The sequence below is a fragment of the Lepus europaeus genome, unplaced genomic scaffold (genome assembly GCF_033115175.1).
Source record: "Lepus europaeus isolate LE1 unplaced genomic scaffold, mLepTim1.pri SCAFFOLD_542, whole genome shotgun sequence".
Classification (NCBI taxonomy): domain Eukaryota; kingdom Metazoa; phylum Chordata; class Mammalia; order Lagomorpha; family Leporidae; genus Lepus; species Lepus europaeus.
In genome coordinates this window covers 34,223-57,000 of record NW_026909420.1, presented here as the reverse complement: position 1 = coordinate 57,000, position 22,778 = coordinate 34,223, and the positions used below count along the sequence as shown (strand labels likewise).

Sequence of the window (22,778 nt, the reverse complement as noted above, 5' to 3'; positions counted from 1 at the left end):
GCCATTTGGGAATGAAGCAGTAGAAGGAAGATCTCTCTTTCTCTCCTTCTCTCTAACTCTGCCTTTCAAATAAATAAATTTTTAAAAAAATTGTTATTGTGCAAGACTGAGTCATGTCATAATATGACTTTAATTGAGGCCCAAGTGTTGATCACAGAGTATGTAGTACACATAGAGTGGAAATCTTCAGACATCAAGTCAAACCACTGGCGACAGCAGTCTGAAGTCACTTGAAGACATCCATGGTGGTCCCTTCAGCTATCAGACAACTGGAACTGCCCTTCTATGGCTCCTTTTCGGGTGACTCAGCCTGCTTTCCTCCACATGTCTTCCAGATATATTTATGAAGTTTCAGGATCAACAGATGTATTATTGCTGAAAGGCTGAGGACATTATGCAGTTCTGTTCTTTCTGTTGGGTGGTCCTGGACCCTTTGTTATTAGTGATGTGAAGAGAACCAAAGTATCCCCTTCCTCTGGAACTCTGGATGCCCTTAACTAGTCTTCCCATTCACCCAGTGGGAAGCTTCTGTCAGTATTGCACTCACCATGTTATCTATCAGCGATCACCCTAAAGTGCTTTATTGTGGGGCATTCTCTTTGGTTCTTCCCTCTCACTGTGGAAATGCAATAAGGCAGTGAATACCTTACTTACTACTCATGTAAAGGGACAGACCTCAGATATATAAGGCAGGGGACTTTGCAATCAGGTGTCAGATAGGCTGACTGATAGAATAAAATTAATGTAAATATCAAAATCTATTATTGGATTTGAGAATTTTTTTAAGATTTATTTATTTGAGAGGCAGAAAGAGAGAGCAACAGAGAGAGAGAGAGAGAGCGAGAGAGATTCCATCCACTGGTTCACTTCCAAAATGGCTGCAGTGACCAGGGCTGGGCCAGGCTGAAGACAGGAGCCAAGAGCTTCTTCATATACATGCAGGGGTACAAGTACTTGCCATCTTATACTACTTTCTCAAGTGCATTAGCAGGGAGCTGGATCAGAAGTGGAGCAGCCAGGACTTGAACTGTCACCCATATGGGATGCTGGCACTGCAGGAGGAGACTTTCTCCATTATGCCACAGTGCCGGCCCCTCGTTTTGGATTTTTAAACAAATTTATTCTATTTAAGTCTAATTCTACAGTTCTACTTTAAAAATATATATTATTTAGAAAGATAAAATATGTGATGGCTAGCTCAGGAATGGCTGTTTTACCTCAATTGTTTGGATGGGAAGACTTTGTTACTAACTGGAGCACATCTACTTTGTTTTCCATTATCTACAGTGGTGCTGGAGCAGGTGACATAACAAATGTCAATACCTTGCATGTTTACTTCAAAACTATTGTTTTTGGATGACAGTTCTCTGGGCATGTTTATTCCCTATCCCCACCCTTTTTTCTTTTACATATATATTCCAGGCAGATTATGTTTTGAAGACAATCCTACCAACTATTTTTTTCTAGTCTGGAAAATTATCATGCTTAATCATTTTTAATAGTTTTAAACACTTTGGAGGGGAGAGTGAACCAAAATGATGGCACTAAGTACTGCTCAAAGACCATGCAATAAAGCGATTGGGTACTATTTTGAACACTTGGTACATACTAAGAGTTAATAAAGGAACAGAGGGGCTGGTGTTGTGGCACAGCATGCTAAGCTGCTGTGCCAGGGCAATTTTAAGCTGATGGCCAGGAGGGGTTGGGTGCAACCATACAAAGAAATTGGAAAGCCCTATCTATAACTGTTGACACAGATAAAGGGATATTGGTCATTAAACTACTCACTTACAATGAATTGTTCTGGCCCAGGTAGGGTGCTTTTAATAGGTGATAAAAATTTCACCAACTATGGAGTTAACTATTTGCACCCAATGGCTTGAGAGATTTTGACACATAAGTTAAAATATAATTATGCTATTTAACAAACTCTATAAATACACTAATACAAGTTTAATTTCTACCAGACATTTATGGAAAATATACATTTTTTGAAGTAAATTTTTGAAGCCCTTATTTATATCAGTTGATATTTTTTAAAAAATGCAGTTGGGGCCAGTGCTGTGGTGCTAGCATCGTATATAGGTGCTGGTTCAAGTCCTGGCTGCTCCACTTCCAATGCAGCTCTCTGCTATGCCCTGGGAAATAAGTGGAAGCTGACTCAAGTCCTTGGGCCCTTGCACCCTCCTCAGAAATCCAGAAGGAGCTCCTGGCTCCTGGCTTTGGATCAGTGTAGCTTCTGGCCATTGCAGCCATCTGAGGAGTGAACCAGCAGATGGAAGACCTCTCTCTCTCTCTCTTGTTCTCTCTCTCTCTCTCTCTCTCTCTCTCTCTGTTTCTGCCTCCTTGCTTAACTCCTTACAAGGATACAACAAATCTTTTACTTTTTATTTCATATATGAAATTAAGAATACTACACTATCAAAATTGAGTTGTTAATAGTGAAGTTAATCATGAATTTATTTTTAACTTTCTCAATCTGTCTATATTCCTTTTGTAAAATAGTTCATTTATTATCATCTCTTTGAAGGGCAGAGTGGCAGAAAGATTTTCCAGTTACTGTTTCAGTCCCCAAATGCCTGCAGCTACTGTGACTGGGTGAGGACCTAGCTAGGAGCTTGGAAGTCTTTCTGAGTCTTTGACATGATTGGCAAGGGCTCAGATGCTTCAGCCAACATCTGCTATCTCTAACGTACATCAGCAGAAAGCTGGATGAGAAGCAGAGCATCTGGGACAGGAGCCACCACACTAATGTGGGATGCAGGTGTCCCAAGTGGTGGCTTAGCCCACTGTGCCACTCTGTTTGGGCCCACTTTAAATTCCCTTCTAGTGATAAATTATGAGTGGATTGCAGTGGTATTTGATCAGGGAAGAGTCATCAAGGCAGGAAGCAGTCTTTTATTATTATTACTGTTATGTCAGCATAAGGTCCAGTTGGATTTTTTTAAACATTTATTTTATTTATTTGAAAGGCAGAGTTACAGAGAGGCAGAGGCAGAGAGAGAGAGAGGTCTTCCTTCCACTGGTTCACTCCCCAGATGGCTGCATTGGGCAGAGTTGGGCCAATTCGAAGCCAGGAGCCAGAAACATTCTTCCAGGTCTCCCACGCAGTGGGCAGGGGCCCAAGGACTTGGGCTATCTTCTACTACTTTTCCAGACCATAGCAGAGAGATGGATTGGCAGTGGAGTAGCCGGGACTTGAACTGATTTAAAAAATAACATTTTTTGGTAAGGTAAGTAACTGTAAAATCATGAGGTTGAGAGTCCCATAAAACAATCTTAGATTACGTTGAATAAATTTAACATGAAATTTTGACCTAATTTTTGTTAATACCTTCTCAAGAATCAAAGATATTCTGTGATCAGATTTAATATGTTACCATTTGTTTTCACTTCAATTTAGTAAGCAAACTGAATTCTTTTTATTTTAAGATCTATTTTATTTATTTGAAAGACAGAGTTACAGAGAGAGGTAGAGACAGAGAGAGAGAGGTCTTCCATCCTCTGGTTCACTCCCGAGATGACCGCAATAGCTGGAGCTGTGCCGATCTGAAACCAGGAACCAGGAGCTTCTTCCAGATCTCCCACATTGGTGCAGAGGCCCAAAAACTTGGGCCATCTTCTACTATCCCAGGCCATAACAGAGAGCTAGATCGGAAGAGGAGCAGCGAGGACTAGAACCAGCACCCATATGGGATGCCGGCGCATCAGACCAGGCTTTAACCCCCTGTGCCACAGCACTGGCCCTGCAAACTAAGTTCTAGGCTTGTTCATTTTTAAAAGAAACTTCAGGGCCTGCGCTGTGGCACAGTAGACTAAGCCTCCATATGGGTGCTGGTTTGTGACCAGGCTGCTCCTCTTATGATCCAGCTCACTGCTTATGGCCTGCAAAAGCAGTGAATGATGACCCAAGTGCTTGGGCCACTGCACCATGTAGGTAGGAGACCTGGAGGAAGCTCCTGGCTCCTGGCTTCAAATTGGCCCAGCTCCAGCCGATATGGCTATGTGGGCAGTGAACCTTTTTTTTAAGATTTTTTAAAATCTTTTTTAAATTCTTTTTTTTTTTAAGATTTTTTTATTTTATTTATTTGATAGGCAGAGTTACAGAGAGAGAGGTCTTCCATCCGCTGGCTCACTCCCCAGATGGCTGCAATGGCCAGAGCTGCGGCGATCCAATCTGCACAGAGGATGGAAGACCACTCTCTCTCTCCCTCCTCTGTCTGTAACTGTGCCTCTCAAATAAATGAATAAAAAAACTTAAAAAAAGAAACTCACAGGAATTTTTTTTTGTTTTGTTTCTCACTAGATAATCTGTTTAGACAGCCAGACCTCAGTAACATTAACAAATTTGTTAATTTTAGCAACTAGTTATAATAATCATGGCTTGTATCAGGTCTTTTTAATGGTTTATTTTTCGAGTCAGTGAAGTAGTTCTTTATTTCCCATTATGTGAAGTGGAGCTAAAATTAAAATGGGTGGGATACTCATGCCAAACAGTATGACTGTGGCATGGAATTGCACAGGAGAAGGTAGAATGGATTTGAGACACAACAATATGTTTTAGATTTTTTTTTCTTACATTGTATATCCTGTTTTTGACTCCACACTTTCCTTGGTTTTCAGTCTATGGCAAGCCCACTTAGTTTATTATAATGGTAGCAAAATTTGGAGCTAAAACATCAAATACTGACATCCATATCAAAGGATAAAATACCTTTTAATTATAAGTTTCTTCTAAGAAAGGTAGGAAATATGAAAACACTGTATCTCTTGAAAAAAAGTTTCATGAAACTTGTCTAAATTAGGCTAAATAAAGTATTTAACAATTCTGGTTTAAAATAGAATAATTCTTACTAATACTTTAATCAAGGCAGATATTGCCTTGTATAAACCAGACCTCTTTATGAACCTGTGATTCTTCCTGCTCTGGAACTATGAACTTTGTTCATATAATATTGACAGTGTCTTTTCTGTCTTTGGTAACTTATTTCATAGTTATATTATAAAAGTCAACAGAGAGCTTGATTGGCCATTTTTTGCTATTGTTGTTGTTTATGTACTTACTTATTTTTGCTTTCCTTTAGGTGCTTAAAGAACAGTACCTTGGCTACAGGAAAATGTTCTTGGGAGATGCAGTAGATGTGTTTGAAGCCAAGCGAGCAGAAGCCAAGAAGTGGCAGAATGCACCCAGAGTTACTACTGGACCCACCCCTTTCGGCACCATGCCAAATGCAGCAGCCGTTATCATGGCTGCAACACTTACACAGCAGCAACAGCCTGCTACAGGTGTGAATGCATTCAAGTTATAGCTTCTTACCATTCAAATGCAGAACATTTATGTGCATTTTCATAAGTCTTCCTTTTGTGTGAGCACTGAAAAAATTTCTATGAATAGAGATTCCAATACAGTCTAGAAATTGTGATGGACACAATTAGAAACATACCTAAAAAAAAAAAAACACAGGGTAGTTTAGCAATAATTATATATCAATTAGATATTGAATATTGTGAACTAAATGTTATTTGCTGTATTGTTATAAATGCCCTTTAGAATATGGTGTTTCACTACTGAATTACACTTAAGAATATCAGATTCTAAAATCGTGATTGTATCATTTATTGTTTTTTTTTTTTTGCAGGGGCCCAAGCACTTGGGCCATCCTCCGCTGCTCTCCTGGGCCACAGCAGAGAGCTGGACTGGAAGAGGAGCAACCGGGACTAGAACCCGGGGTGCTGGCACCGCAAGAGGAGGATTAGCCAAGTGAGCCACGACGCTGGCCACGCTGGAGTATTTCTTTCTTTTTTTTTTTTTAACTTTTATTTAATGAATATAAATTTCCAAAGTACAGCTTATGGGTTACAATGGCTTCCCCCCTCCCATAACTTCCCTCCTACCTGCAACCCTCCCCTTTCCCGCTCCCTCTCCCCTTCCATTCACATAAAGATTCATTTTCAATTCTCTTTATATACAGAAGATCAGTTTAGTACATATTAGGTAAAGATTTCAACAGTTTGCCCATATAGCAACACAAAGTGAAAAAACTACCATTGGAGTACTAATTATAGCATTAAATAAGAATGTACAGCACATTAAAGACAGAGATACTACATAATAGTTTTTTTTTAAAAAATTAATTAATTTTCAATGCCATTTCCAATTTAACACCAGGTTGTTTTTTTCATTTCCAATTCTCTTTATATACAGAAGATCAATTCAGTATATATTTAATGAAGACCTCATCAGTTTGTACCCACACAGAAACACAAAGTATAAAAATACTGTTTCAGTACTAGTTATAGCATCACTTCACATTAGACAACACATTAAGGACAGATCCCACATGGGGTGTAAGTACACAGTGACTTCTGTTGCTGACTTAACAATTTGACACTCCTGTTCATGGCGTCAGTAATCTCCTTAGGCTCTAGTCATGAGTTGTCAGGGCTATGGAAGCCTTTAGAGTTCGCTGACTTTAATCTTATTCCGATAGGGTCATAGTCAAAGTGGAAGTTCTCTCCTCCCTTCGGAGAAAGGTACCTCCTTCTTTGATGGCCCTGTTCTTTCCACTGGGATCTCACTCACAGAGATCTTTCATTTAGGTCTTTTTTTTTCCATGATATCTTGGCTTTCCATGCCTACTATACTCTCATGGGCTCTTCAGCCAAATCCGAATGCCTTGAGGGTTGATTCTGAGGCCAGAGTGTTGCTTAGGACATCTGCCATTCTACGAGTCTGCTGTGTATCCCGCTTCCCATGTTGGATCTTTCTCTCCCTATTTGATTCTATCAGTTAGTATTAGCAGACACTTGTCTTGTTTGTGTGACCCCTTTGACTCTTAGACCTACCAGAGCCATCAATTGTGAGCTGAAATTGATCACTTGGACTAGTGAGATGGCATTGTACATGCCACCTTGATGGGATTGTGTTGGAATCCCCTGGCACATTTCTAACTCCACCATTTGCGGCAAGTCAGATTGAGCATCTTCCAAATTGTACATCTCCTCCCTCTCTTTTTCCACTCTTAAATTTAGCAGGGATCACTTTTCAGTTAAAATTTAAACACCTAAGAGTAATTGTGTGTTAATTACAGAGTTCAACCACTAGTACTAGAACAACAACAACAGATACTAAAAAGGATAAAGTATTACATTGTACATCTAAAGTCAGGACACGAGCTGATCAGGTCATTGTTTCTTATAGTGTCCATTTCACTTAACAGGTTTCCCCTTTGGTGCTCAGTTAGTTGTCACCGATCAGGGAAAACAAATGATATTTGTCTCTTTGGGACTGGCTTAATTCACTCAGCATGATGTTTTCCAGATTGCTCCATCTTGTTGCAAATGACTGCGTTTCGTTGTTTCTTACTGCTGTATAGTATTCTATGGAGTACATGTCCCATAATTTCTTTATCCAGTCTACTGTTGATGGGCATTTGGGTTGGTTCCAGGTCTTAGCTATTGTGAATTGAGCTGCAATAAACATTAATGTGCAGATGGCTTTTTTATTTGCCAAATTAAATTCCTTTGGGTAAATTCCAAGGAGTGGGATGGCTGGGTTGTATGGTAGGGTTATGTTCAGGTTTCTGAGGAAATCCAGACAGACTTCCATAGTGGCTTAACCAGTTTGCATTCCCACCAACAATGGGTTAGTGTCCCTTTTTCCCCACATCCTCTCCAGCATCTGTTGTTGGTAGATTTCTGAATATGAGCCATTCTCACCGGGGTGAGGTGAAACCTCATTGTGGTTTTTATTTGCATTTCTCTGATTGCTAGTGATCTTGAACATTTTTTCATGTGTCTGTTGGCCATTTGGATTTCCTCTTTCAAAAAATGTCTATTGAGGTCCTTGGCCCATCTCTTAAGTGGGTTGTTTGTTCTGTTGTTGTGGATTTTCTTGATTTCTTTGTAGATTCTGGTTATCAACCCTTTATCTGTAGTAGAGTTTGCAAATATTTTTTCCCATTCTGTTGGTTGCCTTTTCACTTTCCTGACTGTTTCTTTTGAAGTACAGAAACTTCTCAATTTGATGCAATCCCAAATGTTAATTTTGGTTTTGACTGCCTGTGCTGCTGGAGTATTTTCCAAGAAGTCTTTGCCTGTGCCTATATCTTGTAGGGTTTCTCCAATGCTCTCTAATAATTTGATGGTTTCGGATCGTAGATTTAAGTCTTTAATCCATGTTGAGTGAATTTTTGTGTAAGGTGATAGGTATGGGTCTTGCTTCAAGCTTCTGCACGTGGAAATCCAATTTTCCCAGCACCATTTATTGAATAGACTGTCCTTATTCCAGGGATTAGATTTGGATCTTTGGTCAAATATAAGTTGGCTGTAGATGTTTGGATTGATTTCTGGTGTTTCTATTCTATTCCATTGGTCTATCCATCTGTTTCTGTACCAGTACCATGCTTTTTTGATAACAACTGCCCTGTAGTATGTCCTGAAATCAGGTATTGTGATGCCTCCAGCTTTGTTTTTATTGTACAGGATTGTTTTGGCTATTCGAGGTCTTCTGTGTCTCCATATGAATTTCAGCATCATTTTTTCCAGATCTGAGAAGAATGTCTTCGGTATCTTGATTGGTATTGCATTGAATGTATAAATTGCTTTTGGGAGAATAGACATTTTGATGATATTGATTCTTCCAATCCATGAGCATGGAAGATTTCTCCATTTTTTGGTATCCTCTTCTATTTCTTTCTGTAAGATTTTGTAGTTTTCATCGTAGAGATCTTTAACGTCATTGGTTAAGTTTATTCCAAGGTATTTGATTGTTTTGGTAGCTATTGTGAATGGGATTGATTTTAGAAGTTCTTCCTCAGCCATGGCATTGCCTGTGTATACAAAGGCTGTTGATTTTTGTGCACTGATTTTATATCCTGCTACTTTGCCAAACTCTTCGATGAGTTCCAGCAGTCTCTTAGTAGAGTTCTTTGGTTCCCCTAAATAAAGAATCATATCATCTGCAAAGAGGGATAGTTTGAGTTCGTCCTTCCCGATTTGTATCCCTTTAATTTCTTTTTCTTGCCTAAAGTTTCTGGCTAAAACTTCCAGAACTATATTGAATAGCAGTGGTGAGAGAGGACATCCCTGTCTGGTACCAGATTTCAGTGGAAATGCTTCCAACTTTTCCCCATTCAATAGGATGTTGGCCATGGGTTTTTCATATATTGCTTTGATTGTATTGAGGAATGTTCCTTCCATACCCAGTTTGCTTAGAGTTTTCATCATGAAAGGGTGTTGTATTTTATCAAATGCTTTCTCTGCGTCTATTGAGAGAATCATATGGTTTTTCTTCTGCAGTCTGTTAATGTAGAGTATTACGTTGATTGTTTTGCGAATGTTGAACCATCCCTGCATACTGGGGATGAATCCCACTTGGTCTGGGTGGATGATCTTTCTGATGTGTTGTTGGATTCTATTGGCCAGAATTTTATTGAGTATTTTTGCATCTATGTTCATCAGGGATATTGGTCTGTAATTCTCTTTCAATGTTGCATCTCTTTCTGGCTTAGGAATTAAGGTGATGGTGGCTTCATAGAAAGAATTTGGGAGGATTCCCTCTTTTTCGATTGCTCTGAATAGTTTGAGAAGAATTGGAGTTAGTTCTTCTCTAAATGTCTGGTAGAACTCAGCAGTGAATCCATCTGGTCCTCGGCTTCTCTTTGTTGGGAGGGCCTTTATTACTGTTTCAATTTCTGTGTCAGTTATTGGTCTGTTTAGGTTTTCTATGTCTTCCTGGCTCAATTTAGGTAGGTTGTATGTTTCCAAGAATCTGTCCATTTCTGATAGATTTCCCTGTTTGCTGGCATACAAGTCCTTGTAGTAATTTCTGATGATTCTTTTTATTTCTGTGGCGTCTGTTGTTACGTTTCCCTTTTCATCTCTGATCCTATTGATTTGGGTCTTTTCTCTTCTTTTTTTAGTGAGTTGGGCCAATGGGGTGTCAATTTTGTTTATTTTTTCAAAAAACCAGCTCCTCGTTTGGCTGATTTTTTGTAATATTTTTTTGGATTCAATCCTGTTGATTTCTTCTTTGATTTTAATTATTTCTCTTCTCCTACTGGGTTTGGGTTTGGTTTGCTGCAGATTTTCTAGATCCTTGAGATGACTTGAAGGCTCATCTATTTGGTGCCTTTCCAATTTCTTGATGTAGGCACCTATTGATATAAACTTTCCTCTTAACACTGCTTTTGTTGTATCCCAGAGGTTTTGGTATGTTGTGCTGTTATTCTCATTTACTTCCAGAAAATTTTTTATTTCTCTTTTAATTTCTTCTATGACCCATTGTTCATTCAGGAGCATGTTGTTCAATCTCCATGTGTTTGCATGTGCTCTAGGGATTCCCGAGTTGCTAATTTCCAATTTCATTCCTTTGTGGTCTGAGAAGCTGCATGGTATGATTCTAATTCTTTTGAATTTGCTGAGACTTGCTTTATGGCCTAGTATGTGGTCAATCCTAGAGAAGGTTCCATATACTGCTGAGAAGAATGTAAAGTCCTTAGATGTAGGATGAAATGTTCTGTAGATATCTGTTAGATCCATTTGGGCTATAGTGTCATTTAAATCTACTGTCTCCTTGTTGATATTCTGTCCTGTTGATCTGTCTATCTCTGAGAGTGGAGTATTGAAGTCCCCCAGTACTATTGTATTGGGGTCTAAGTCTCCCTTTAAGTCCCTTAACAAGTCTTTTAAATAAGCTGGTGCCCTGTAGTTAGGTGCATATACATTGATAATCGTTATATCTTCCTGTTGAATGGATCCCTTAATCATTTTATAGTGCCCCTCTTTGTCTCTCCTAACAGTTTTTGTCGTAAAGTTTATGTTGTCCGATATTAAGATGGCTACGCCCGCTCTTTTTTCATTTCTGTTGGCATGGCATATCTTTTTCCAGCCTTTCATTTTCAGCCTGTATGGATCATTGTTGGATAGATGGGTTTCTTGTAAGCAGCAAAAAGATGGGTTTTGTTCCTTAACCCAATCAGCCAATCGGTGTCTTTTAATTGGACAGTTCAAGCCATTAACATTCAATGTGACTATTGAGAAGGAGTAACTTTGCCCTGCCATTTGCCAAAGATACTTTCTAATATATGGTTTGAGATTCCTGTGATCTTTTGGTGTGAGGTTTCCTTCCTTTACCTTCTTTCATATTGGTGACCGTGTTTCTGTGTTTCTGTATGTAACACATCTTTAAGCATCTTTTGCAGGGCTGGACGAGTGGTGACAAATTCTTTCAATTTCTGTTTGCTGTGAAAGGTCTTTATTTCACCTTCATTCACAAATGAGAGCTTTGCAGGATATAATATTCTGGGTTGGCAGTTTTTCTCTCTTAGTACCTGGGCTATGTCTCGCCATTCCCTTCTAGCGTGTAGGGTTTCTGATGAGAAGTCAGCTGTGAGTCTAATTGGAGATCCTCTGTGAGTAATCAGGCGTTTCTTTCTTGCACCTTTTAGAATCTTTTCTTTATGTTTCACTGTGGTGAGTTTGATTATGACGTGTCGTGGTGAGGATCTCTTTTGGTCATGTTTATTGGGGGTTCTATGAGCTTCCTGTACTATGATGTCTCTGTCTTTCTCCAAACCTGGGAAATTTTCTGCTAGTATCTCACTAAAAAGGCCTTCTAATCCTTTCTCCCTCTCCATGCCTTCAGGAACTCCTAGGACCCAAATGTTCGGTTTTTTAATAGTATCCTGTATATTCCCGACAATATTTTTTAGATTTCTAATTTCCTCTTCTTTTCTTTGGTTTGCCTGTTTCCTTTCCTGTTCTCTGTCTTCTAATTCCGATATTCTCTCTTCTGCTTCACCCATTCTGTTTTTAAGGCTCTCTAATGTGTTTGTCATTTGATCTATTGAATTCTTCATTTCATTATGGTTTCTCGTCACTATCTCTGTTTCTTGTTCTACTAATTGTTTCATTTCATTTTGATTCCTCCTTAATATTTCATTTTCGCGAGAGAGGTTTTCTATCTTGTCCATTAAGGATTTCTGTAGTTCAAGAATTTGTTTTTGAGAGCTTCTTAATGATCTTACCAATTTTTTGAGATCCGCTTCTTGCATTTCTTCTATCTCATCATCTTCATAATCTTGGATTGGGGTGCCTTTTTCATTTGGGGGCATGAGAGTGACTTCCTTGCACTTGTTGCTTTGGTTTCTACGTTTGTTTGGCATCTTGGAGGTGTGGCCAAAGAGCTGTTTGGTTCTTCAGTGTTGCCTAGGCTAAAGAGTTTTTCTTATGTAAAGTGGTCCCTGCTCTTTGTCTTTCTGGGGTTTGTAAGGAGAGTGCAAAGAGGCTAGTGTCCCAGCTGGTCCCCCCCCCCCTTTTTTTTTTCTCTTTCAGTCAGCCTGGTGTAGTTCCCCCTCCCCACCACGTGAGCTTGGACCACCTTCTAACCTTCGTGGCCAATGTCTCGGGTTACCTGTGCTTCTAGCGCTGAGGCTTAAATTCTGTGGGTGGGCTTCTGTAGCTGGGTTCGCTGTTTTCCCAACTCTAGTGGTCCCCGTGTCCGTGGCTCGGCTCAGTGCGGGTCGGGTCGCATCGGCACGGCGCAGCTGGGCGCTGTTAGGTGCGGCTCAGGGCGGCTCTGTGCAGCTCGGCAGGGCTCGGCAGGGCTCGGCGTGGCGCGGCGCAGCGCGGCGCCGCAGTGGGCCACCTTACGCTCCTCGTAGGTTCTCCGTGTCACATCCACTAGATTCCGAAGAGTTTCCTCTGCAGTTTTTTCCTCTGAGTCTCTTCTTAAGGGTACAGTAACTCCACCCTTGTTAAAATTTCTTTTCCCAAACTGCTGTGTGCGTCCTCACTCTTCCGCCATCTTGGCTCCGCCTCTCTCATTTATTGTTTTAAAGTCAGAGATCATCAGTCCAAACATTGCATTTTTCATGTGTGATACTGATAGATGGTGCATTCTCATTTCCTTCAAATATAAAAATTGCAAAGTACCCTCTTTCAGGATGTAGTAGGTTTTTATTGACTGAAGGTACATTGAAGATCAGTAGGTTTGTTTGTGTGTTGACCGAAAACAGAATATACAGGCTCTCTTAATAATTTGAAGACGCATGCTAAAGTTGTTTGTACCTTCTCAAAACAGACCAGTAGCAAGAGCAGAAACAAGATATTTTGAGATGTGGGAGCTGAAAATATTTAGTGAAATACTAGAAAGCAGAACCTTTTAGTCACCTGTGTAATTCCACTTCTAATCAGAGGAACATTTTTGAGGTCTAGTTCTATAGTATTTCCTGAGGTATTTCCAAGCTTATGCCTTGTCATCTTACTCATCCAGTACCTTTTATCAGGCTTGAGACTTATCATAGAAAAGGATAGCCTTAATGGATATAGATTTTTGTTTCATCATTCCTAAATTTTTGAGTGATGCTTATTGGTTATGCTATAGTATATGTTTTTTCTGAGAGTTCCTTAGAGTCCAGTAGGAAATTATAGTACGCAAAAAGGGAGAAAGTATGTATTTAGATTGCATTTAGGCTGCTTTTATTAGGGAAGCAATCTGGATTTCCCTATTGGCAGTTTAGAAAATTATTCTTCACATTTGGAGATGACAGAATCGACTTGCTGTCCATAAAGAGTTGATGGATTGGCGGGCGCTGCAGCTCACTAGGCTAATCCTCCCCCTGCAGTGCCGGTACTCTGGGTTCTAGTCCCTGTTGGGGTGCTGGTTCTGTCCCGGTTGCTCCTCTTCCAGTCCAGCTCTCTGCTGTGGCCCGGGAAGGCAGTGGAGGATGGCCCAGGTCCTTGGGCCCTGCACCCGCATGGGAGACCAGGAGGAAGCACCTGGCTCCTGGCTTGGGATTGGCGCAGCGCAACGGCCATGGCGGCCATTTGGGGGTGAACTGATGGAAGGAGGACCTTTCTCTCTGTCTCTCGCTCTCTCATCATCTAACTCTGCCTGTCAAAAAAAAAAAAAAAGAATTGATGGATTTATGCCAAACCAGCCATAATCCATGGCTGGACCCTAGTGACTGGTGGTTCACATAAGCACTGTCTAGAAGCCTTTGAGTTGGCTGTAGTATAGGGTTGCAATCTCAAGTTATAGAGGGGAAAAGTCATGAGTTTGATTCCTCTAAAGAATCAATCCTGTGATACAACCATTTGTCCTCATGATTATTTAACCAGCTAATCAAACCAATCATAGTACCAGTTTTCATTTTAGAGCCAGTATTAATCCTAAAGAAGTAGCTAAGATAAGTGTGGGTGTGGTTAAGTATTCTTTAAGTATAGTTGATTTCCACTGTAGTAAATAAAACTTGAAAAAAGTCAGTTACCTAAAATGTTCACTGTAAATGAGTATGGTAAATAAGTAAACTTGAAGCAAAGCGACCTGTTTTTTTGTTTGTTTGTTTTACTTTCTTATGCAGGCAGTCTTGAGAAGTTGTGGACTTTCATGTATTTTGGGATCATGGACATGTGATAATATATGTTCATTCTATAAATAAGAGTTCCTACTATGTGCTATGCTTGAGAGGATAGAAAGGTAAACAACCTAGATTTGGTCTTTGACCTCTATGATTGTCGAGAACATTAACTTAACTCAGAGTCATCAAGCCAAGGAGCCCTTTTGCTCATGTGCTTTGTCTGACTTCTGCCAAGCCTTTTTTGCCAGGGGAAATTTTGATTGCTTTTAGTGTTCTTTGCAGTTTTTGAAGTCCACATAAGGGTTTTCTAACCAAGCAGCAGGTTGTGATTAATCAGTCTAAGAATCTTACAGTGTTTTCATTTGGAATCTATACACACATAAAAGCAAAAAACTGAAATCTGTACAAGTCCACAGTGAAGTGTAAAAGTAATGTACAATATTTTTAGAACTGAGACATTTACCAATAGTGATAACAATTTTGCATTGTCTTCCCTTTTCCACTTTGTTCTTAAAAGGTCTCTTATGCTCTGTAGACCATTTCTTTCTGCCTCCCCAGTCAGAATCTTTAGCATTTGAGTCTTTAATTATCATCATGAATGTGAGATTTATGAGTTCTGTTATATACATATGTAATGATTTCACAAATTACTGCTGGGCAAACAGGCTAACAGTGTCCCTATTTATTGCATTGTTTTGTATTCAGTGAGTTATCCCTTATGCTCTGTAACATGAAATCTTTTTAAAGTGCTAATAATAAGTTTTATACCATCTATAAGAAGCTAGATATTGTACATTACTTATACACTTCACTGTGGACTTGTATAGATTTCAGTTGCTTGCTTTTATGGGTGTATAGATTCTTGACTGTGTTTATGTAAATATGGGCACAGATCAGCTAGTTTCTTAGACTGCTACCTTCTGAAGGTGGTTTCTATATAGTCTTTCTTGGAGGTGGAGGAATGGACCTAAATACTGGAGAGAATTGTTGAAAAACCTTGTGTATGAAATTAATGTCATGCAGGTATCATTTCTGTTCTGGCAGAGCTTGAGTACACATTTCCACCAGAGCTTCCCATGCTTCCTTAAGATTTAGGATAAGTTTTTAGATTTTTTCTTTTTCTTTCTTGCTCTTTACTTTTCTTTCCTTCTTTCTTTCTTTTTTTTTTTTTGGATCATTGTTTTGGGATTGAGTTTTGCTACTGTGTTTCGACACTTAGGTTAAAGTTGTTGATGTTTACATAGTAAGACTTTTCTCATGTGACTTGGCTGCTGTTTTAAAGGAGAGCCTAACCGGATTCTGTCCCGGTTGCCCCTCTTCCAGGCCAGCTCTCTGCTGTGGCCAGGGAGTGCAGTGGAAGATGGCCCAAGTGCTTGGGCCCTGCACCCCATGGGAGACCAGGAGAAGCACCTAGCTCCTGCCATCGGATCAGCGCGGTGCGCTGGCTGCAGCATGCCAACCGCGGCGGCCATTGGAGGGTGAACCAACGACAAAAGGAAGACCTTTCTCTCTGTCTCTCTCTCTCACTGTCCACTCTGCCTGTCCAAAAAAAAAAAGGAGAGCCTAGACATTTGTTAGGAATTCCTCTTTTGTAGCTTTAGTGTAGGTTTGGACATTTAAGATGTAGGAAATAGGAAATTTAAGATGTAGGAAATAGGAAACCTTAAGTATTTTTTCTCAGTTTCTTGTGGTTCTGTGATTTTGTGTATTTAATAACCAAAGGAACATTCCCCCATTAAATCAGAATAAGTAAAATTTTTCAGTCTGGGCAAAAGGCATTTTTTTGGTTTTCTTTTTTTTTAAATCATCACCTTAAAATATGATTTAGGAGTTAACCATACTAATTACATTAGTCATTTTGAGTGATCATGGAAAATTATAAAAATTTTAGCACTTCAGTCCTTTTCCTGTGAACACAGTTTTACTTTTCAAAAAGTAGAATTTATTTTGGTAAATATAAATTACAGAGCTAAACTTGATTTTTGTTTTGTGTGAACATATCACATGGTAACTTTTGTAAAATGTTACTCTACATGAAGATTTCACTGGCAATCATTGGTAGCTGTTACTACTGACTTGTTTTTATTTATGGAACTAAGCCTCTCATTGAATTCATGAAGATTTCATAGCAGACTTCTTGAATTGTTTAGGTAACTTTGCCTGAAGGGTTTATATTCTGCTTTCTTTTTTTTGTTTTTTAACTTTTTTTTTTTTGACAGGCAGAGTGGATAGTGAGAGAGAGACAGAGAGAGAGAAAGGTCTTCCTTTGCCGTTGGTTCACCCTCCAATGGCTGCCGCGGTAGCACGCTGTGGCCGGCGCACCGCGCTGATCCGATGGCAGGAGCCAGGTGCTTCTCCTGGTCTCCCATGGGCTGCAGGACCCAAGCACTTGGGCCATCCTCCACTACACTCCCTGGCCACAGCAGAGAGCTGGCCTGGAAGAGGGGCAACCGGGATAGGATCGGTGCCCTGACCGGGACTAGAACCCGGTGTGCCAGCGCCGCAAGGCAGAGGATTAGCCTAGTGAGCCACGGCGCCGGCCATAGATTCTGCTTTCTAACCATGAAACTAATAGATATGGTGGCCAGAGTGTAATATATGGTAATACTTTGGCATTAGAGATATTTATCATGAGTATTTACTATTTAAAAATGTTATACATTTGCCTACTAGTTTTATAAATGATATTGCCTTCAGAATTTGTGTGAAGGTACAAAACTCAAATTATGTATCTGTTGTGCAATGGAAAGTCTTATGATTACTAGATAATGAGTTCTTGGTTACCTATATCCTGAAGATTGATGATTAGAGAAATTATGTTCTGTTGTTCTTTTAAAACAGACCCACACACAACAAAAACATGCTATTTGAGTAAACTCTTATGACTTAGAAGGCTGAGGGCTGTGGTGTGGATTATTCTTTTGGGTCTTCCACCAGCAGTGCCTCCTATTAAAATGTAACACTTAAGTCTCTCAATGTTAAAGAAACTGGATGTGTGTTTTTAAAATCTTTTTGTTAGAAGTAAGAAAGTAATATGCTTAGTTTCTTTTTCCTATGGTAACATTTTACAAAAGAGCTGCTAGGCAGATATTTTATTCTCAAATTGACCTCAAACTGGATATAAAAATATAAATCCTTTTTTAATTTCCTTATTTTTATTTTGATAATAGTATACGAACTCTGGCTGCTATTAGTTATTACCCTTTACTTTCTGGGTAGAAGCTATTTGAAAAGTCCAGTTTCTGTCCCAGTGTAGTAGAATGTAGTTCCTCAGTTTTTTCTAATGTTTTATTATAATTTTACACTACCATTTGAATATATAAACCTCATTCTTCATTGGACAACTTGAAGGCTTTGATTTCTTTGCAAATTTAAATTTTAATATGCATATTATGGTTTCCCTCAATTTTGAAATGCACTGATCACTGTGCTTGAAAAAGACAAGACTGAAGATTGTACTATGAAATTTATTAATTTTCATAAATTATTTATCAAATGAGAGATTTTTAGATTTTTGTATTCTACTTAGTTTAAAAAAAAATAGGTGATAGAAAGAGAGGCTAGTAAGTTTGATGCTATTCTTGCCAAACAAACTCAGCCAAAATCTTTAAAGTATCAATGGGAAAAGGATGGCTAATCATTTTGCATCTAAATACATTTTCCAAAATGTTGGGAAGAAAGTTCTGAATTGAAATATTGAATGTATTGAATCTGTCAAGGTATACAGCGATGCCTTTGTAAATGTTCATTATCTATCTTATTTAATCAGGTGATAAGTGGTGTAATGTAGCAGAGCTTAAGAAGAGAACTCAATTATCACTTTTTGAGAACAAGTTGGAATTGTCATGTTACTGTGTAATTGGTTTGCTTTAAAATGAACAATAAATTTAATAAAATAAAACATTGTCTTGTTTTTATCTATTTATTGCATTTATCATTTATATTTTATAAAAAATTGCTGCCTAGTTTTTTGGGTATTAACTCTTATGAAGTAACATGATAGTTTTCCCATGTTAGTCTCAGTCTCTTTTGATCAATTGAGACTTGACTCTAACAACTAAGAAGGTTTTTTTTTTTTTTTTTTAAAGTAAGCCCCTTTACTGATTGCACCAAATAGTTTTACTCAGGAAACAAGTGGGGAGATTTTACTCAGGAAACAAGTGGGGAGATCTAAAATAAGTCTAGAAGTAAATCTAAAACAAATAGAATTTATGACACATTAAAGATTTCAAATTATTTAGTAGGTTTAACTAATATCTTTCACTGTGGTAAGTCTCTTTTAACGTCTAGTTCTGAAAAAGTTAATTAACTTTTTTTTTACTGGTTAGGTAAATCATTTGGGACAGATTAGTCTGGAGAGATATCCTGAAAACAGTTTTAATAAATGGAGTTTGTTAAAAGTAATCACTGTTCATTTAAAATAATTTCATAAAGAAACTTTAATCTTGAAAGAGTAAGGCAAATTTGTCCCCCCCCCCCATTTGTTTTTATACCAGGGCCACAACCATCTCTGGCAGTTAGTTTTGGAATGCCATTCGACTCAGGTATTGACACTGGCTTGCAATCAAGTGGCTTAGGTTCTTCAAGCCTTGGAAGTACACTTTAACTTTTCTAATATTTCATTGAACTATTAGTACACTTGAATTGATACTAGGCTTTAAAAATATTTCTAAGAGGATCTGCCGCTATTTTGGAAAGTTAAGTTCCCATCTGGCAAAAATGATTCTCTAAACATAGTCATTGCTTTCTCATATTAGATTTCAAACTTGAAAGGATCATTCCTTCTATGAATAGTAAATATAAAAAGTATTAAAAAATAAGTGGTAGGGATATTCTTCTTTTCAAAGCAATATACTGAAATATGAACTTGAGAATTAGTTTTAACAAGTGTAATTAAAAGTATAAAAAGTGTTAGTCTTAATATTAGTTTGGAATCCAAACTGTTCCATGGATAATCATATTTTTTTCTCTGAAAATAAGCATGTTAAATGGGGAAATGATTTTATTATAAATTAAACACCTTCTGTCCATGTCTAAGTATTTTTGGCCTATTTGCCTATATCTATACTTGTATCTATAAGTAATTAAGCTTATTTTAATAGCTTCAAGGTTAACTATAATTGGTAAGGTAAGTCCTCTGCAGAAAACACCCTGCTAAATACAAATACATTCACAATCCTTTGGTATGGATAATTGAGAGTTGGTTATGTTTTGCCAAGCACCTTATAGCAGGATGAGTAAGACTTTCTTATTTATTTCTACTAAAAGAAGAAGGAAGCATATAAAGTATTTTGGTTATTTATTATAGAGTTTGCTCTTCACTAAGAGTTACAAGAATCATGGCAGACAGTATAACTCTCGCAATCTGTAATCCAGTTTGCCATGTATTCCTCAGTAACAGGCTATGACCAACAAACTCAGTAATTTTATATAAGCTGTTGTAAAGCAACATTCTAAAATGAATTTCACCTTTATTTCAAGAGCATCTTGGATACCAGTCATCAAGCACTGAGAATTATATTTATGAACTCTATGTGATGAAAAATACTTAGGGTTTTTTTCCAATTGTGAAAATCTGTTAAGAGGAAAGACATAACACCTCAAACCCAATATTTCATTGTTGCATTGGCTGGTAGTGTAGTGGGAATCTACTGTTATTGAATAGTTTAAAAGAAATTGACCATTATGTGGTTATGCAGTTTTTCAATGGTAAAGATTTTTGATTAGCCAAAAATGGTTTAGTAAAGAGCAGAATAAAATTACCTTTTGTATGTTTCTATTGTACCTTGCTGTACATGTCATGTTTATTAATTAACCTAGTGAATCTTTGTTTTGTAAAATGAAATACTCCTCAAGTAGATCTGTTTATAATTTTTTCAAAAATCATTCTTGAATGTTCAATAAAATTTCACATTTAGAAGAAGCACTGCTATTATCGTCTTATTTTTATATGGCCTTCTTTAAAAATTACTGAAGGGTCATAAACTTACTTTAAATACTTATGTGTTACTTCAAAATTAATCTTGTTCTTACAGAAGTCTTATGCAACAGGACAAATAGATTTCCTTAATGAAGTCATGTTGTTCAACACTGTATTTATTATACCTTTGATAAATTTGATCTTATTTGTAAGCATCCTTTAACCTGTGTTTTATGTACCATTGTATATTTCTCTATTACCCTTCCACTAGGATTTGGAACTAGCTCTGGTTTTGGATGCAGCACCACAGGGGCCTCAACATTTGGATTTGGAACAACAAATAAGCCCTCAGGAAGTCTTAGTGCAGGTTTGTGTTTTTCTGCCTGAATTTCAGGCAAATTTAAAGTTTCAAGTTATTTTATTTGAAAGTATAAGTGTTATTATTCCAGTAACTCAAAAAGATTCCTACTTCAGTTTATATTTCCTAGATGAAGCATGCAAACCTACATAATCATACAGTTTTTGTATCTTCTCTTAACTAGTAGAGATTCATTTTGAACCCAGTGATTAGCTTCACGGTTCAATGTTTTCTTCCTTATTGGAAAAATGAACCCATAATGATGAACATTTAACCAAGATTTTATCATTACTGATGAAGGAGAACCTTTTCTATTCCAAAGAGATACTCTTCAACTATAAGTTCCTCTGGCTTTAAGAATTCTACAACCTTACAAGTGATGGTTGAGTTCCTTGTTTATTTTTGAAATAGGCACTGTCTTTTGACTCCTCTAGGAGAAAATTCCAGATTCTGTCTCTGCTTGCATTTGTTCTATTTTTAGATAACAGCTTATTTTAATGTGCAATGTTTAAGGATAAGTAGCATGTCTGAAATGATGATGTAATAGTTAAGATATGTTTAAATTTATAGAATTAATATTAAATGAAAACCAACATCTCCAGCAGAGTAAGAAAACAGAATTCAGTGATACCAGGATTATAATCTAAATACTGCATAAGTAGGATTTGATCTTAGTTTTGCAAGGGCTTTTATGAATTCAAAACAGAAAGTGCTGCTCTTTGTGTCCTCTGTCCAGAGCCTTGTAAGCTGAGGCTTTCTTCGAGGACCTGGGGTTGCAGGACTGGGTCCAGGATGTCATGAGAGTGTCTTCTGGGTGTTGCTAAGATCTTTCCATAGGGCTGAGGAGGAAGGTGCTTGATATGTTTAACAGCAAAGCTCCTGGTAACTTGAAGTTTGTTGCAGATTTATTGTACTAATGTATCTCTTCTGGCCTACATCACTAAACTTCTGTCTTTCAAGGTGCCACTTGATTGCTGGCTAAACTATTTGCCTATAAAATTCCATGTTAGAAATTCAGAAAGCTGAGTTACTTGCTGGTCTTACAAATTATGTATTCTTTCAGATAGAATTTTACCACTCAGCCCAGTTTTTGTATTTGTTTCTGTGATTTAACTTCTGATATGAATATTTTCTTCCCTAATCATAAGGCTTTGGCAGCTCAAGTACATCTGGGTTTACCTTCAGCAATCCTGGCATCACGGCATCAGCTGGTTTGACATTTGGGGCGTCCAATCCTGCCTCTGCAGGTTTTGGAACAGGAGGACAACTCCTTCAGTTGAAGAAACCTCCAGCTGGAAACAAAAGAGGAAAAAGATAAACATATGGGTTGAAATGTTGAGAGAATCCATAGCAGTGCTGTTAATTTGATGAGTCTATTTTTCTAGTGATGCGGTAATTAAACTGCATCCCAAGAGATTTATAAAGTTTTGATATTTTCCCTACTCTGGAATTTCAACTTTGTTCATGTTTGCCATACTTAGTATCTTTTTTCTTGTGAATTTAAGACTCAGTTGTATTTTTTTCATTATTTTGATTCTCAGTATTAGAAATGTTCTAATTACATCACTGATTGATAATAGAAGAAACAGTTAACCTATTTAACCTAGTGTTAATAGAAATGTTTTTTGTTGATAAGGCTTACAATATGTGAATATATGCACATTTGTTTCCTGTACAGGTGGTATGAACTCTAGGGCCTATATTAGAAACTGGTTTTTGATAAGGGCCTTTTGAACTACACTGCAGGGCATCTTGTGAATATGCATGTAAATATATACGGAGTAATACACACAATTGTGTGTACACATAAAACATATTTAAAGATCTACAATTTTTGCCTCAGACTGTTCCCTCTTTAGGGGTATTCAATTTTTCACCTTTTAAAACCTTCAGATCCTCAGTTCTAGTAGAATAAAAAGTTAGAGGAACTAGATATTTGCAGCTATTTGTTTAAAGACTTAGAGAAGTGGTTATTTGACCTGCCCAACTTCATTGCCCCCACTCTTTCCCATTTTTCACTCCATCTTAACCTTAATATTTTAAGATTCATCAAACAGATTTATTGATTATCCTATATATCCTCAGATGGTTTCTGTGAAATATTTTTTCGTAGTTGAGATGGACCTCCAGGAGCGCA

The 22,778-nt window shown here is 37.9% G+C and overlaps 1 protein-coding gene across 1 annotated transcript; it reads left to right on the top strand.

Annotated features, from left to right (window-relative positions):
- Nucleotides 1-5,084: 5,084 nt before the first annotated feature.
- Nucleotides 5,085-22,083, top strand: LOC133755507 (nucleoporin p58/p45-like; the record flags this gene model as incomplete). Its single annotated transcript, XM_062185623.1, has 3 exons — nucleotides 5,085-5,286; nucleotides 20,555-20,650; nucleotides 21,790-22,083. Coding segments are annotated over 3 exons (468 nt in total), but the record flags the coding sequence as incomplete, so codon positions are not given.
- Nucleotides 22,084-22,778: the final 695 nt, after the last annotated feature.